This window comes from Tribolium castaneum, chromosome 5, assembly GCF_031307605.1.
Source record: "Tribolium castaneum strain GA2 chromosome 5, icTriCast1.1, whole genome shotgun sequence".
Classification (NCBI taxonomy): domain Eukaryota; kingdom Metazoa; phylum Arthropoda; class Insecta; order Coleoptera; family Tenebrionidae; genus Tribolium; species Tribolium castaneum.
This window is the reverse complement of record NC_087398.1, coordinates 6,606,964-6,624,113: the sequence shown is the minus strand read 5'-3', so window position 1 is coordinate 6,624,113 and position 17,150 is coordinate 6,606,964. Positions and strand designations below refer to the sequence as shown.

Genomic DNA, 17,150 nt, shown 5'->3' with positions numbered 1-17,150 from the left:
TCGTAGTGAAAAAATCGAACTGTCACAATTTTTTTTGAAACATGGGCGGTCTTAATCGAAATCTGTTCTTGGCCATCGTTGCGGCAGCGGTCGGTTCCGGCTTCCAGCACGGGTATCACACTGGGGTGATCAACGTCCCGCAGGCCGTAAGTTTTGAAAATTTTCGGCCGTTTAATGAGGAACAATTTAAAGATTTTGAAAGATTGGATAAGAACACTATGGGAGGACCGACTCAACTCGGATTTGTCCGACTCGACAATAAACGTGCTGTGGGGAGTCACCACGTCCATCATGAACGTCGGGGGAACCATCGGTGGGGTCTTAAGTGGACTGGCCGCGACCAAGTTCGGCCCCAAGTCCGCTTTGTTCTACAACAACTTTCTGGTGCTCATTGCGTCAGCTCTGATGTGTTTCGCACAGTTGGCAAACTCGTACGCGATGATGATCCTGGGGAGATTGGTCATCGGGGTGAATTGTGGCTTCAATGCCGGGCTTTGCCCCATGTACCTTACGGAGATTTCGCCAGTGGAACTCCGAGGCGCCCTTGGCAGTGTCTATCAACTACTTATTGTAATTTCCATCCTTACTTCCCAAATTGTGGGGCTTGAAATGATCCTAGGCAATGACTATTGGCCCGTGCTTTTTGCATTATCCGTCGTGTTCGCAATTTTTCAGGTAAAAACTGCTGTCGAAGTTTTTGCCCTAGGCCTGTTTTCAGGTCGTTACAATCTTCTTTTGCCCGGAATCTCCCAAATATTTGATCAGCGTTAAGCAGGATAATCAGTCAGCCGAGAAGTCGCTAAAATTCTTGCGACGCTCCGATGATGTCAATGACGAACTTTCCGCACTTAAGAAGGAAGACGAAGCGAATAAAAATATGCCGAAAGTGACCATCAAACAAATGTTCCGAGATAAATCATTGAAAATTCCCTTATTTATTGCTATGCTTGTGATGGTGGCACAACAATTCAGTGGAATCAACATTGTTATTTTCTACTCAACGGAAACCTTTATTCGCGGTGGTCTCTCAGAAGAGAATGCACAATACGCCACAATTGGAATTGGTATCGTCAATCTAATCATGACAGTGATTTCCATGATTTTGGTGGAAATCGCCGGAAGGAAGACTCTTCTCTTGGTGGCGTTTGGCGGGATGGCAATTGATACTCTTTTGCTGGCCTTGGCATTGCATTTCTCGGTACTTTGGCAAAGTAACATCCGAAAATTAATCACAACTTTCAGAAAGAAAATTCGTCGATTCCTTGGGTCTGTATCGCTTTGATAGCCATCTACATTATTCTTTTTGCTGCCGGTGCTGGTTCCATTCCTTGGTTTCTGGTCACGGAAATTTTCAATCAGGAAGCGAGACCTACGGCTGTTTCTCTCGCAGTGCCAGTCAATTGGATTGCTAACTTTATTGTCACTCTAACGTTTCCTCCGATTGCGGTACGAAAATATTTGATCAAAACTCGAGTCAACAGTATTTTAGGGGCTTATTGGACCTTTCGTGTTTCTTATTTTTGTCGTCTTGAATGTACTCTTCTTTATTTTCATCCTCAAGATGGTGCCAGAAACCAAGAACAAGACGGTGGAAGAAATTGTGAGCCAGTGGAAAGAGTAGAAGATTATAATGTTTTGGAAATAAACTTGAAATGTATTTTTTTACTTTTGAAAATGATTCGTGTCATGAATATTTTTGGCTTTGGAACTAGTTTTTTAGAGTGAAATACGAAAATACTTTTTTCTTAGAATGTCATTTTTTATTAATAATTGTCTTCGACTCAAAACTTTGAGCAGCCGTTCCTGGGTTTAGGACTTTAGGGAGGGATTATTGAAAGACAGGTTGAAAAACTTAAAATTTATTCGTTTAAACTTATTTTAAAAACAAACATATTACACCTACAGACATACACATAGCACACACGTTATTTGCAATATCATTATTAAAATAACTCAGGTTGGTAAATTGCTTAAAGAAATTGTACAAAATGTTCTAACCTGATTCACATCGAACACTTATGTTTTTTTGGTACATTTTTAGTTCGTTCCGAATAGTACAATTGCGTAATTAGTAGCAGACTTTCAACAACATTGCCACAACCTAAATAAATAAATAAATTACTCGGAAAACTAAAACCTAAAAGAGAGCCTCACACAGATCCCCTTAAAACCTAACCACACAAAGATACTATTCATTTCGAAGATCTGCCACAATAAATAACTACGAATGTATTCAAAAATAATTCTCCTAGCGCTATTATATTTTTACCTCAGTCAATATTTACAAGTAAATATCCAAATTACTGGTACGACTGCTGCCTGAACAGAGCCGAAATCTCCTCGATGGTTTTATTTTTCGTCTCTGGGACCTTCTTGTAGATGAAGAGGAAGAATAAGCAGTTAAGAACGACGAAGATTATGAAGACGAACGGGCCAATCTCGTTCTGAACGAAAAAAAATTATCAAGAGTCACACACCATATTTTTGTACTTACCGTAATTGGTAAAAAGGCCAAACCGACCAAAAAGTTGGCCGTCCAATTAGTACAAACGGCCAAGGATGCGGCTGTCGGCCTCGCCGATTGGTTGAAAAGCTCCGCCACCAAAAACCAAGGGATTGAACCAGGTCCGGAGGCAAACATAATAATGTAAATAAAAACAAGGACGATGCACAAGTAGCTCAAATTTGGCTCGACGGTCTGAAAGGTCACGGGTCACATTTTTGGGTTAAATCTTTGGCAAACTCACCGTTAGCTTCATTGCTATGGTTAGGAGAAGAGTATCAATGGCCATGCCCCCAAACCCGAAGAGAAGTAGCGTTTTTCGCCCCGCTTTCTCAACAAGGACCAAGGATACAATCGTCATAAGGACATTAATCGCCCCCATCCCCATCGTTGCAAAGGTCGCACTGTCGTCCTTGAGCCCCGAATCCTTGAAAATCGAAGTCGAGAAGAAAATAACAGCGTTGATCCCACTTAATTGCTGCGCTATCATCACGCATAAGCAAATAATCAGCGGGATTCTGAGCGCCCTATTCGTCAACAGCTCCCTCACTGTGACCTTTGGCAACAACTTGGCCGCGTCGTTCTCCGCTTTCATCTGCTCCATCTCCTCCTGGACGGCCAAACTGCCCCTGAGCCAAGCTAGCGCTTTCTGGGCTTCCATTTCGTTCCCTTTGGAGGCCAGCAAATACTTTGGGGATTCGGGGCATAACGGAAGCGTCACGACTTGAAACAGTGCCGGAACGGCGGTTAGGGCAAACAGCACGGGCCAGTGTTCGGGGGTCCCCAAGACATATTTGAGCCCTAGGGCTTGCGCCACAAGGATTGAGATTGTGATGACCAGTTGGTAGACGCTTCCGACGGCTCCTCGCAGGTTAATGGGGGAGATCTCGGCAAGGTACATGGGGGCGAGGCCGGCGTTTAGCCCCGAGTTTATCCCGATGAGGAACCTTCCGAGGATGAGGAGCTCGTGGGACGAGGCGGCTTTAGCAGAGCCCAGACAGATGGTAGCAAGGAAGACGAGGATGTTGTTGAGGAGGAGGCCCCCTTTTCGGCCGAATCTGTCGGCCACGTAGCCGGTGCACACGCCCCCGATCATGCCCCCCACGCAGAAAATTGAGACAGCGAGGGACCAGACGAGCGTCACCGAGGAGGCCGACGGGGGGGTGCCGGTGCGGTTGCCCACGACTTGCGAAATCCATTCCTCTAAAACCTGGCAAATTTGAAATTTTTACCATGATTTCGTAAATTTTGGTAGCAACAAGTGAGGCTTACGGTTTGGGGGGTGTTGATGACTCCCGTGTTGTACCCATGCTGGAAGGAGGAGCCCAGCGCTGACGCAATGATGGCAAAGATGAGCTTGCCGTTGAAACCCTGAAAATGATTTATAGTAGTCACAAGACATCGCCGAAAAAATCCACTGGGGAAAATTTATCTCTCCGGAAATCCGCCAGGGGAAATCATACGCCACAAGCCACCCAATTTTCGAATTATTAAAATTATATTTCCGGTTCGGGTTCACGCTTCTTGCCTCTATTCACCCGCTTCCGGTTCACTTACGTGCTTTGTATCCGGTCCTTCTGCTTTGTCACTGATCTCGACGCCGTTCTCCACTTGGAGATTTAACTTTTCGCCGCCTTTGCCCATTGTCTCGCGGACGCGGTTTGAGCAGATGTGAGGGTGTGCGGAGGTTTTACCGAATGATTGGTCGAAATGGTGGGCGCGTCATGAGATGATAACGGAATGTGCTAACAGTGTTTACTTATTGAGCAAACATCAGCGATCTGGTAAGAATTATGAGGGTCAAAGTCGGCGGGATACGCGTCTAGGAGCCGAAAATATGAAGATATAGACTTTGCGCAATTTACGAAAAGAATCAATGGATGTTTTGGCGATGGTGTTGTAAACACGAGTGATTACACAGAGTGAATGAAGAATTATTTTTGGGTTTATCAACATGCTAAATGCAACGTTATTTGTGGAATTTTATCGCGACCTTTCATCATTTTAAATTTATGGTTTTTGGAAAATGTATACTAGTACTAGTAGGATTAAGTGGCATCAAAATTTAAATCGAGATATAAATCGTCAGTGAAAAGTTTTATTCATTACTTTGAACCTTCCTCTTTTCTATCACTAATTGTACTTTCAAATAAAGTACCTACTATTCATGTATTTATTCTAATTTATTTGTAGTAAAATTTTTATTTTTTTGTTTTTGCCTTTTCCTTAAACCATGTGGAAGGATAGTTAAAATTTTCTTTAGCGCAAAATGTTAATGTTATGTTTAATTTTTCCAGAGATTTTTTTCATATTTTATTTTTAATTTCAACAAGTCGTAACTTCATCTTTATCAACGAAGGTTTTTGAAAATAACTAGGTAGGTGCCCTCAAGTCGAATAATTTTTATTTTGTCTTGTTTAAACTAAAACATACTAAAATATTATTTTTATCACAACTTTTACCTAATGACAAACCCTTTTTTCCCAACCAATTCCAGTCAGATATTTATCTTATCAAAATCAATTGTCCGTATTACAAAAATATTTTTTCGTCATAAGGCGGATCAAAATAATTCTTATACGATTACACATCAATTTGCACAATATTTGTTACAAAGATTTACTCTCATAATCTGATAAATATCTATACAAAATTTGTATGATATTAAGGTGTCGTCATCTTACGCGAATAGTTCATAAAATGAGTCTCAGTATTTGTGTTTATTACAACTATTTATAAATTTTATACAAAAACGTTCTAAAATGTGTAACTTTTTCCAAATTACTATTGCATGAAGAGATATTTACCAATAATCCGGTTGATTTTTTAAAACTGAATAAAATGCCCTTTTTCTGTAGGTATACGAATAATTATTATCAGAAAAAAAATGTTGAAAAAGTAAAATACATTTTTTTCAGAAATATTGTTGTAGATATTTAGTGCTTTCTATTTTTACTTTCTTCTCTTCTGTCAGGTACAAATCAAAAAATACGATAATACAACGCACTTTTCAAGGCTGGTAGCGATAAAACTGTCACGAAATGGCATAAAATATTAGAAATAAAACAGCTTCGTGTTTAGCAAAACTAAACTTTTAACATAAAATCTAATGGACATAAGAACACCTTTGACTTAGAGAAATCATTAAAAATAACTTCATAAAGGGCAAAATTCAATCGAGCCTCCTTTTTGCTTTTCACTTTAATTTTATGAATAATTAAAAAATAATTATTAAATTGTATCAGAAATTATATTCAGCGAAACGACCTTAGCAGTGATGCTTTTCCAGTCTATTAATTATCAATTGCGCAATATCTTCTAGTATTAAACTTTGAGACCGCTTCCCTCCCAACTTCCTTTTCAAATATTGACCCAAGATACAAAGAACAAAAATAATTTAAACCCATGAACTTGTACGAACCACTGATAACTAGCGAAAATAAATAATCCAGTGACGGTAAAATACGTTTGATAAAGCATAATAATTTTATAACAACATCTTACAACACTATTATCCGTCCTTGACAAAATTCAAATCACACAAGTGCATATTATAATGCAACAATTGAAATTCTCCTCGAGTTAGAAAATCGAGAAATGCGTCCGTCAGTAATTAAGCCCATAATTGCCTCAAATTACCGTAATTGCATTTAAACCATGACTTTGGAAAATATACAAACAGACGCGTACGAACCTTATCCTCTTGTCCCATTTTACTGGAGGAAATCTCACAACACACAGATTACTCGAACCCACCACACAACACTGCCCATGCAAGAAGAACCAAAGGGTATACGCAGGTATACGTCACAGCATGCTGGTCAACGTAGGTAGCAAAACTGGACGTGGAAGACCGTAATGCTTGCCGGAACGGAAGAATTGTGGTGGGATCAACAATGGGAATGTTGCTTGATTACCAGAGAGAAGAGACACTAAATTGGCCAATTACAAGTAATAAAAACGCTCGAAGAACCCATATGGGCGCTGGGTGGGACCGAAGTGGGAATGCTGCTGGCTGTTTGATATTCAAATTGATTTAAATGGGTTATAGAGGCGACTTGTTTACAATGAGGGTCATGGAGGTTGGCATTGAAAGTGATTCATATGGAATAAACAAGAGGCAAAATGATGGTTGCGTTTTTGCACCGATAAGGACCTACAGCATCACACCTTCAATTTTCAATGCACTTTCAGACCGGCCTGTATTAATCTAGCTCTTACCAAATTATTTTTTTGAAATCTGTGTCTGTGTGGTTAAAATATCTTGTGATAAAACCGAAAATGATAAATAATTGTTCATGTAAATACGTATAATAAGCAGATATTTGAAAAATGGTCATGTTTTCCTAATTGATCCAATTTTGGGACTGATAACCGCCCAACAGCGTCGTATTTCAAGTGTTTTTGATAACAGTAAACAAATTTTCTAGATAGCAGCACTCTGTACTTTATGACAGTTATTCCTAATTATAATAATTATGTATTAGAAAAGTACAATTGCATATCTTCGAATATTCCAAATGAATTTGTTTCAGATTTGGACTTTAAAGCCTTCCATCTCAGCTTTAATCCATTTAAAGTCCCCTAATCCAAAAAACCTGACGTTTCCTGTTAAAACCCATTAGTCATCCAACATATGTTGCAATAAAATATTATCATTGTGAACAAATAGAACCATATCGCTGATCGATAGTTGGACAATTTTGCATAATTCCACCCAACACTTATCGATACGCAACTCTCCCTCAAAACTGGTTAAGTTCAGTTTTTAGCTCCCCGCTATTTACCCGTTCAATTAAATCAACTGACACTTCTATTCTTAGAAAATTGACCAAAAACGCCCGATTCTCCGCTTAATTACACTCAAAAGATTGCCGTTAATTGATGTTAACGTGGTCAAGTGGTCGCGTCCTCCAAAGTAAACAGATTTATCAAGATTTTTAATACCTACCGAATCAATCTTTGAAACGGCCGAAGCAGTTGTTGAAGTGTTGGTGGAGTCTTTATTATCTAACTCCTTCTTCTAGAGCGGCATTGAAATAAAATTAATTGTAAGTCTAGACACGATTCGTCCAATTAAAGTAGCTCACCTCAGGATCCATCACGTTTGAGCTGCGTTAAATCACAAAAAAATATTAAAATTCAGTGGAGGCGGAGTCGCTACACTCACAAAACTGGGCAACAATTCTCCAAATAATTAGGACATGCTTGCTTTATGTTTAATGGGGCTATAAAAACGAACAAATGAAACGAAACTGGCGCCAAAATTTTTACGAGGAACACAAGATGAGTCAAAATAAAAGAATTGCTTTCAAAAGGTGCAAAAACAATTTTTGTTTGCTTAACAAATTATGAGGATAATTAAATTAAAAATAGCCAAAGTCCACAAAGGATCCAAAACTGCGAGCGCTGTATGAAAATATCCAGTGACATTTAAGTCACGTAGCCACTGATAACTGATAATTTAATTAATTAACATAAAATGTGTACGAAGGGACTTAGTGTGTGTTCCAAATTGCCGGGGACAATGACAGTCGTGACGATGACTCTACAATTCGCCGGCTGCTAAGTAGCGGTAAATAAATTTAATAATTTGCATTCCTTAAGTTATGGCCGTTCTTGGTTACTTTTTTAGTCACCGAAAATCGTGCGATTTTTCGTGACCACAGCAATTCAGAACTGATTTTGTCGCTTATTTATGTTATTTGATTGGAAAACCAATCAATTAAACATGTCTTGTGCAATTCTGATTTTTCAGGTTCGACGACCTTTGCTTCCTATTCAAAAGATCAAGGATTTTTTGATATTAATTTGCGGAAAATGCAAAATATTGTGTTTGAAAAATGTACATATTTCTTTAAATAGTCCTTTTGTTTATTCATCTAGACACCTGTGGAATGTGACAGGTACTTGCCAACTTTTCTTTAATTTGTGAAACGTCAAAAACTAATTAAAAAACAAGTTTGGAGTAAATAAAATTCAGTCAACAACTTTCTAATTATGCTCTATTTTTATTCTCATGCAAAACATATTTTTAGAAGCATAAACAAACCCAAAAACAATTTCTACTCTACATGACCAAAATCGCGGCCTACTGGGTGCAAAACACTGAAAGCATGCTTATCCACACATACCTAAGCGTCCAAACCGGAAAACCTGTTAGAATTCGAGTAGAATTTGGAAAAATTACACGTCACGCGGAAAAGCTGCTCTGGAAAGTCGTGGAAAGCTCGACCTTAGATCGTCCTCGACGCCACGTGACGTCACGACGTCACGTGGTTTAATATAAATTGCACAAAATGTGCCAAAATTGCAGCGAATTCATCGCGGAAATCCTTCCATTCTGTCTAAACATAACTCGAATCGTGTAAAAGTCAAGGCGAACCGATATTATTGCGCAAAATGTGTTGGGTTATTTATAAAATCGATTAAGAAGGCTTGGCGCGACGCCGCGTTCTGATTGGTCGAGCCGGCGGGTGTGTCGTGACGTTTGCCGCGCTGATATTTGAAACTTCGGTTGGATAACACCGTGTCAAAGATTTGACTTTATTGTCAAAATGCTGTCAAAACCCCTCGTTGCCACGGCAGCTGGTTCAAGCTGCGACGTGACTTTAGGACTCACCGACTGAATGGGTCTCCTGGAGCTGGTGGTGAGGTTTTCGGAGGAATAGATGGGCACATCCATGTCGCTGACATTGGAGGAGATGCTCCCCTCCCGGCCCTCCCGCGGGGGTATCTGAAGGAGAGCCATGGCCTGCTGTTCAGCCACCGTTGGACTCTTCAGATAGTGGCTCTCGGCGACGTATCCGACGCCGTCGTCGTCATCCCGGTCCATTCCAGACACCACAGACACGGAAAATCGCACACGTTTGGGAAACACACCGGAAAATCGCTCCAAAATCGCGCCGCGGATGCGACTGAGTGACCCCTTCAAAGACGTCGCGACGCATCGAGATGGAAAGTATTTTTAAACGCGTGACGTCGACGTCACTCTTCGGTGTCAACAGAAAACATACAACATTCTTTGGCAATGGGCTAAAGGGTGTTTTTGGGCTGATTCGCGGTCACGTGCTGACGCAAACACGTGGGAAGGGCTATTTTTAAGGAGGCGCCAGCATTGCACGCATAAACAATAATTTTGCGCAAAATTGAATGCTGTAGATAAACGCCGAGCAGTGACGGCTCGTGCGTTCAAAAAAGAGCTACAATAAAATTTACAAATCAATGTATTTGTTTTATTTTTATTTTGCAACTCTCTTGCCCCCTACATCCCATTTTTAACCTTAAACACCCTAAAGTTATCAATACCAAATGATATATTTCTATTAAGACACGCAAACATGAGTATTAATGTCTAAATACTCGAAATACCGCAATAATTTATTTTTTCGGTTGAAGTCGGAAATGTTATTGCTTTGATTTATTTCGCTAAATGGAGACTAAGAAAAACCAATATTTCTCAAAGTTTTCCTAAAAAAAAGCAAAATTGACAAAAAACTATCTTAATTACTTTAAAAATTAAGCTATTTTTAGCTGCAAATTCACTTATCTTGCAAAATTTTCCTCAAATTGGTGAAAAAATTAGCTTGCGTCGTCTTTAGGACGGAATTAAATGTATGAATGACATACAGAATATTTTTGTTGGTATCAAGTTTTAACATGCATCAGTTTTTACTGTATTTTAGACGAGCCGCCAGTGCAGCCAAGAAATATCGTCATTTTGTGCTTTTTATCAATTTGTTGTAAATTTTCAAGGCCCAACTTAGCACTTATCGTAAAAATATGTTTTTTACGTTTTTTTATTGCCTGCCTTGTAATTATTTAATTTATTATTAAACGGTTATCAGAACAGGTAAATGTGTGAGGTACTGACGAGTTTATCAGAATTTTCACCACCAAACACATAGGTGTTACGTAAACACTTCTGTATTCTTGGTTGCTCACACAAAAATAAAAAATTTGAATAGATAACAATATTTTATTATAAATAAAGATATGTGTTACAATACTTTTCAATTGTGTTATAATTTGCTCTCGATTTTGCCATCTTCCTCATCTCCCGCAAACCCTTTATTGACTTCCCCGGCCCCTTGGGAGTTCCTTTTTCGCCCAACTTTATTGTCCATTTTTACGTTCCCGCAAAAGTGTTCCTGGATTTCGAACAAAGTCTTGCCTTCCGTTTCTGGTAAAATAAAGTACAGGATAAGAGCTCCCCCGAAACAAAAGCCACAATAAAGCCAAAACGTCCCGGGAAGCGTCAAAAACGCCACCATTTTGAGGAATATTTTGTTCGCAATGAACCCAAAAATGTAGCTCAGACCACCCGAAAGTCCCGAAGCCGTGGCTCTTGTATCGTTCGAGTACACTTCTCCGATGAGCATCCACGGGAGGATCCTTATCCCAGCGTGTGTGAAAAAAGCGGCTCCGATGAGCAGAGTCATGGGGATCCAGTTGGAGTCGCTGGTTTCGCTCGATTGTGCGTAGAAAGCTGTAACGAGGAAACAGGAGCCGCAGCCCAGGAGCGAAAAAAAATTCATCACTCGTTTCCCCACGTAGTGGATCAAACACGCGCTGAGGAGGCAGCCGCAGACTTCGGCCACCCCCAGGAAAATCGTTGCGTAGTACTTGTCAATGGGGGCTCTCAAGTCGGAGAAAATTTTAACAGCGTACGTCTGGAGGGTGGTCATTCCTGAAAAGTGGCCCAGGAGGAACGTGAAGGAGACTAGGGAGTAAGGCCAGAGGAAGTTCTTTCGGAGGTAAAGCTTCCAGGAGGGGGAGTTGCGTTCCAGTCGGGTCGTGATTTGTTGGGAGAGTTCCTTGAATTCGGGCTCGATGGAGGTCAAGTCGGTCCAGCCTCGCAGCCAGGCCAGGCTTTGGCGGGCGTCCAGGAAGCGGTTTTTCGATATTAACCAATGGGGACTTTCCGGGACGAAGAAGAGGAGAGTGAAGGAGCAAAAAGGGACGATACAACTAACCAAAGCTACGTTTCGCCACGCCAGAAATGTTCCTAGTAAGAATTGGGCTAAGATACCTGAGATCACAGAGACTGTGCTTGTGGATGCTAAAATCCCTCTGAGACTCGGCTGAGTGATTTCAGCAACGTACGTCAAAGTCTGGAAAAAACATCGGTAGTAATAAGCTAGAAGTGAGAAGACAAGGAAGAGTTGTTAGACCCGAGTTTCGTCATTTGAAACATAAGCGTTATTTATTTCGCCTTTGCGGATGTCTTTGATTCGTGTTACTTTGTTACTTAGTTTAGAATTACTGGCAAAGTGTTCGGTGATTTCGAAGAGTGTTTTCCCCTCAGTTTCGGGCAAGATGAAGTAAAGAACAACGGTACCAATAAAACACATGATACAATAAAACCAGAAAGTGCCAGGGAGCGTGATCCAGTTGACCAAATACAGGAAAATCTTGATTGAAATAAACCCGAAAACGTAGCTCACAGCGCCCGAGAACCCGGACGCTGTGGCTCTAGTTTCGTTCGAATAAACCTCTCCGATGAGCATCCACGGCAACAGCTTGATCCCAGTATGGGTACAAAAAGCCGCAGTTACGAGAAAAACCATCGGCAACCAGCTCGTATCACCGGAACGATTACTACTTGAAGAAAATTTCTCCAACTGATTAATGTTATGCAAGTAGGCATAAGTCGCAACGATGAGGAAGCAGAGACCGCAACTAATCAACGAGAAAAAATTCATTTTTCGTTTGCCGGTATAATGCACAAGACAAGTACTTAAAACACAGCCAAGGACCTCAGCGACGCCCATCGCCACAGTTGCGTAGTACTCATCGATGGGAGCCTTCAACGTTGCGAAAATTTTGACCGCGTAGATTTGCAGTGGAGTGGTACCACTGAACTGGCTCATGAAGAAGGCAAAAGACACAACCAAGAAGGGCCAAAAGAAGTTTTTCTTCGTGAAGAGTTTTAACTTCTCGATGATGGTTGGTTTTTCGCTCACTGTTGAACTGATTTGTTTGCACAGTTCGGCAAATTCTGGTTCAATGTCTTCGATTGTTGTCCATCCACGCAACCATGCGATGCATTTACGGGCTTCCTCATGCCGGTTTTTCAATATGAGCCAATAGGGGCTCTCGGGGACGAAAAACAGGAGAAAGAAAGACACAATTGGGACAACTCCGCTCACTAGAGCTACAATTCTCCAGTTCAGGAAGGTTCCTAGTAAGAATTGGGCCAAGATTCCGCAAATTACAGCCACGCCACTGGTCGACGACAAAATCCCTCTAAGACTAGGTAGAGTGATTTCTGCAACGTAAGTGAGGGTCTGGAAGAGAAAAATCGGGTTATTCAGAGTCGGGTGAGACGTGCCCGAGGTTAGTACTAGTCTAGGGTGCAATAAAAGAAACACAATGGCACAAAGTTATTTATTCAGTCTTGTGAGTCATCTAGACACGACTTTCTTCGAGTTCGAAGGCTTTATTGTCGATTCCGTTTCTTTGGACTTTGTTGTCTAGTTTTGTGTTACCCTGAAAGTGTTCAGTGATGTCGTATAAAGTCTTTCCCTCCGTTTCCGGCAGAACGAAATAGAGTAAAATGGCACCGAGGATGCTAACACTAGAATTGAACCAGAAAGTGCCCGGAAGCGTGAACACGGTGACCATTGAGAGGAAAATCTTATTGGCTAAGAACCCAAAAATGTAGCCGATGGCGCCCGAAAGACCGGAAGCCGTGGCTCGGGTTTCGTTCGAGAAAACTTCTCCGGTCAAAATCCAGGGCAAGATTCGGATACCAACATATGACAAAAAAGCGGCAGTGATGAGAAAGAATGTGGGGATCCAGTTATGTTTGAGATCTGAGTGTTGGGGCCCCTCCAAATGTTTGATATCAGAAATGTAGGTGTAGATGGCAACTATGAAGAAACACACACCCGAACCCAGCAACGAAATTAAGTTTATTACCCTTTTCCCCGTGAAATGGACAAGTGTAACGCATGCAACACACCCCAACAACTCCACAACCCCCAAAATAACCGTGGCGTAATATTTGTCGATTGGTGACTTAACCGCGGCGAAAATTTTGATCGCGTAGGTTTGTAAAGCGTTCATGCCGTTGAAATGTCCGAGGAAAAACGTCAAAGCGACTAGAGAATAGGGCCAGAAGAAGTTTTTCCTCGTGAAAAGCTTCAAATGCTCCAGTTTTGATAATTTCTGGTTTGGTGAATTTTCCGGGTTGTCAATGCCGATTTCGCCCGCTTTGCCCAATTGTTTGCACAAATCCTGGAATTCGAGCTCGATTTCGTTGAGACTTGTCCAGCCCCTTAGCCATGCCAGACTCTTCCGGGCATCGAGATACCGGTTTTTGGAAATCAACCAAATGGGAGTTTCCGGCACGAAAATCAAAAGAACGAACGCCACGATCGGAAAAACACAGTTACAGAGCGTTACAAGTCTCCAGTTAAGAAAAGTGCCCAAGAGAAACTGAACCAAGACCCCCAAGATGACCGCCATGGTGCTAGTCGAAGAGAGCATTCCCCGTAAGTGTGGTTGTGTTATTTCAGCAACGTATGTAAGCACCTGAGGAACAGAGAAAGAGCGTGAAGTGGTTAGTGGAAAGTGGTGCTGCACGGATCCCGATTATAGCAAATCTGGGTCCGGAACCAAACCAAGATTTCCGAAAATTAATCCGGATTCAGGTGGATCATACGTGCAGCACTTTGAAGACACACACCAGGAAGCGTGGTACTTACGGGGGCTTCGAGCAAGCCTCCGGTGACTCCGGTGATGCACAAGGCGAGGAAAATTTGCCACACGTCGTTGGAGAAGTAGAAAAGGAGCCAGGCGGTCAGGAAGGGGATGTTTACGAGCTGCATGGCTCTCCTCCGGCCGATGGGCTGGGTGGCGGCCCCTGAGAGGAGGCACCCGATGGGGACACAGATGAGGTTGATGGAGCCGATCCAAGAGATGGCCTCCTGGCCCAGCGAGATGGGCTCGTTGGGGTCGCTCCCCGAAAGGCTGGGGATGAGGATGGTGGGGAAGCCAAGAGTCATGCCAAAGCCCAGGAGGAGGACGTTTTTGACGCAAACGGCCAGGATCTGGGGGAGGGCTTGGCGGAGGCTTGACCGGCGTTCGGCCGGGGCCGCGAAGGGCGAGAGGGTTTTATCACTGCAAAAGATAAAGGTCAAGGGGTTTGGTACAACAATAAAATTATCGGTTTTAATTGTGTTTGTGGTTGTTACGTCAAATGCATTGGTGGAATGTTTCGTAAACGTGGGTAAAACCGATTGAACTTGAGGATTTATTAGGTAAATATGGGATTTATTGCTCCGTAAGTGGGAAAGTGTGTCTGACGAGGCTTTGTAGGCGTGCAAAAATGTACTGTAAACAAAGATAACTTTCTCGGCTTCTGTGCACTTTTCAATTTCGCTTCTTAACCCGATTAACACATCAGATGGTTTGGACAAATATTTTTGCTCGTGTCACATTTGATTTGTTTTAACAATTTCTCGACAGTTTTTCAACAAGAGTTATTACTGTTGATTTTGTTTCTTTACAGATAAAATTTATTGATACTTAACCATTAATAGTTATTTAACAAACGAGTTAGAAATAAGAGAAATTAAGAAACGAATTAGTTATACAATAGCATAGGTCTTAGAGTTCTTATATGGAAAATATACTCTACTGTAGACTAGGTTCCAGAAACTCTAGGTTAATAGCTTTTAATAGATTTGACATTTTATTACAAAGACTGTTCTTCTAACCATTTAAAATTTCCCGTTAACAAAAGTTTCTAATGAGTTATCTATAAATAACATCTATTAATGGAAAAAAATAATTAGTGGTTATGTAAGTACAAGACTTCTTTCTGTCAATCTCTGTGGAAAATTTCCACATTTACAATTTACAACTTAAAAAATTTCTTGAGTTTTATAAGTGCATTTGGGTTTTACCAAAAATCAACCAAAAAGCGAACAATTAATTATTTAAACTAACAATGTTTCCCATCCTTAAAAAGTTACACGAAAATCATTCCCAAGCGTGTCAAAAAGACGAAAAAGAATCTTTGAGAAGGTTTTGCATTATAGTTTTTGAAACACTGTAACGTTTACTTTATAAAATGCTTCACTGCTTAGTTTACAAAGAAAATTAATTGTTGTGATAACAGAATTTCAAGGTGCTTTAAATTTTAGAGGGTTGAGACAGAATTGACCCTTGATATCGCTCAGAAATTAGTATGTAGTGAGTCAAGTGATTATTGCGGTAATTAGTAACTTATCTACTTGTACATTCATTTTAATTGTATTTGTAATCGATAAGCGATAATGAAATATTTCTTAATAAATAAATTTTTGTACAAACTTTCGGATAAATCTGTAAACTGGTAATTTAACATTCTTTAATTGCGTAAAACTTTCATTTGGTTACGTTTCAAAATATGTCCCAATCAATAGCCAACATTCTCACGTCTTGACCATTTTTCACCTCAGCGTAACCATAAAAATAACTGACCAACTAAACTTAATTTATTGAGCATTTCAAGTCCCACTTTTCTCATCTCCTTTCGTTTCGCATTGAGAATCGCAACTTTGTTTATTTAGAAGAACCGAATTAAGCTCGATGCCGCAAGTGAACGAATAAATTATCTCTTAATTTAAATTCATAACGGCTTTTATTGTGGCTTTCTTACATAATAGATTTCATTTGTGTTATGCGAAATGTCACCTCGATTTTACTTTGATAAATTATTTCGCGAATTCGGTGCTTTAATGTGGTTTGAATAAAACGATTGTCGTAATAAATTTTGTTTTCGTGTCGCCAAAATTCCTCAAATAATTATAGGATTTGAAAAAAATTTAATGACATGTTGCTGATGGTATCATTGCCGCAACACCTTGACTCTCTTTACTCTCGAGGTTAAACAATCCACTCGCAATTTTTTTAATAAAATGCCAGTTCCGGGACTCCAACGTGTGGACTTGTTTAATCGTCCTGGCATGCAAATTGATCGCCGAGTGATGATAAACGATTACACGAAAGTGTGGAATTGTCTCAATTGTGAGAAAGGTCCTTAATTGAAAAATTGTGTCATTTGTTCTTCTTCCGGGCCGGAAATTAGCAATTGTCGGCAAAATTCGACTCACCTTTTAATGACCATTGTGCACTAAAGATTTGGTATATGAACACTGGTTTATTGTTCCAATTGCACTACTTTGATAATTCTTGTTTAGTACACATATCACAGTTCAATACTGATTGGCTTTATTCTAATAAACGGTCGTTTACATTCCTTTTGTTTGTTTAAAAATAAAATAAACAAATATTTTGCTGTGTTGTACACTGGCTGAACCTTCAGCCTACTGTGGCACGGACATTTCCATTCCCTGGTTTCTAATCACTGCTGCTCCCACTTCGGCAAGGTGTGCTAATGATGTTGGTCGACTTCTACTTCTTTTATTGTTGTTAAAACATAAACTGTTCATTTTGCAATTGGTATTGAAGTTATTGGGCAAGAAATTTCGCCGGAGCCGAAGAGTGGCCTTGACTTTTGCATTTTTCAGTTCAAATCTGTGCAATTTCTGCTACAGTCGTGGAAATATAAATAATGTGTCACGCAAAAATGTGAGGAAAATCGCTCGAGGCTCTATAATTAAATTATTATTGCGCATTTTTTCAAGTCGGTAAT

The 17,150-nt window shown here is 40.5% G+C and overlaps 3 protein-coding genes and 1 long non-coding RNA gene across 9 annotated transcripts; 2 read left to right on the top strand and 2 right to left on the bottom strand.

The window, feature by feature from the left end:
- The first annotated feature begins 8 nt into the window (after positions 1–8).
- LOC662770 (facilitated glucose transporter protein 1) lies at positions 9–1,665 on the top strand. Its single transcript, XM_968848.4, has 5 exons — positions 9–146; positions 193–675; positions 719–1,198; positions 1,243–1,446; positions 1,490–1,665. Exons 1-5 carry the CDS (start codon positions 42–44, stop codon positions 1,619–1,621), a joined length of 1,404 nt encoding a protein of 467 aa, XP_973941.1. The 5' UTR covers positions 9–41; the 3' UTR covers positions 1,622–1,665.
- A 178-nt stretch (positions 1,666–1,843) lies between these two features.
- On the bottom strand, positions 1,844–9,620 carry LOC662798 (glucose transporter). Of its 4 annotated transcripts, XM_015980547.2 has the most exons (7): positions 8,638–8,778; positions 7,594–7,615; positions 7,455–7,526; positions 3,776–3,874; positions 2,748–3,713; positions 2,495–2,698; positions 1,844–2,444 (listed from the first exon to the last, which is right to left on the bottom strand). In XM_015980547.2, exons 2-7 carry the CDS (start codon positions 7,603–7,605, stop codon positions 2,301–2,303), a joined length of 1,497 nt encoding a protein of 498 aa, XP_015836033.1. In that variant the 5' UTR covers positions 7,606–7,615; positions 8,638–8,778; the 3' UTR covers positions 1,844–2,300. The 4 variants fall into 4 exon arrangements, with proteins under 4 accessions (XP_015836033.1, XP_008193725.1, XP_973968.2 ...); XM_008195503.3 differs by lacking the exons at positions 7,455–7,526; positions 7,594–7,615; positions 8,638–8,778 and adding an exon at positions 9,126–9,620; XM_968875.5 differs by lacking the exons at positions 7,455–7,526; positions 7,594–7,615; positions 8,638–8,778 and adding an exon at positions 6,198–6,356.
- Positions 7,522–9,728, top strand: LOC135266248 (uncharacterized). Its single transcript, XR_010334143.1, has 2 exons — positions 7,522–8,078; positions 8,262–9,728. It is a non-coding gene; the product is annotated as an uncharacterized LOC135266248 (long non-coding RNA).
- A 733-nt stretch (positions 9,729–10,461) lies between these two features.
- On the bottom strand, positions 10,462–16,910 carry LOC662848 (uncharacterized protein). Of its 3 annotated transcripts, none has more exons than XM_008195510.3 (3): positions 16,609–16,879; positions 14,215–14,629; positions 10,462–11,616 (listed from the first exon to the last, which is right to left on the bottom strand). In XM_008195510.3, exons 1-3 carry the CDS (start codon positions 16,620–16,622, stop codon positions 10,525–10,527), a joined length of 1,521 nt encoding a protein of 506 aa, XP_008193732.1. In that variant the 5' UTR covers positions 16,623–16,879; the 3' UTR covers positions 10,462–10,524. The 3 variants fall into 3 exon arrangements, with proteins under 3 accessions (XP_008193732.1, XP_008193731.1, XP_008193730.1); XM_008195509.3 differs by having other exon boundaries at positions 11,524–12,792; positions 16,609–16,910; XM_008195508.3 differs by lacking the exon at positions 10,462–11,616 and adding an exon at positions 12,878–14,041 and having other exon boundaries at positions 16,609–16,877.
- Positions 16,911–17,150: the final 240 nt, after the last annotated feature.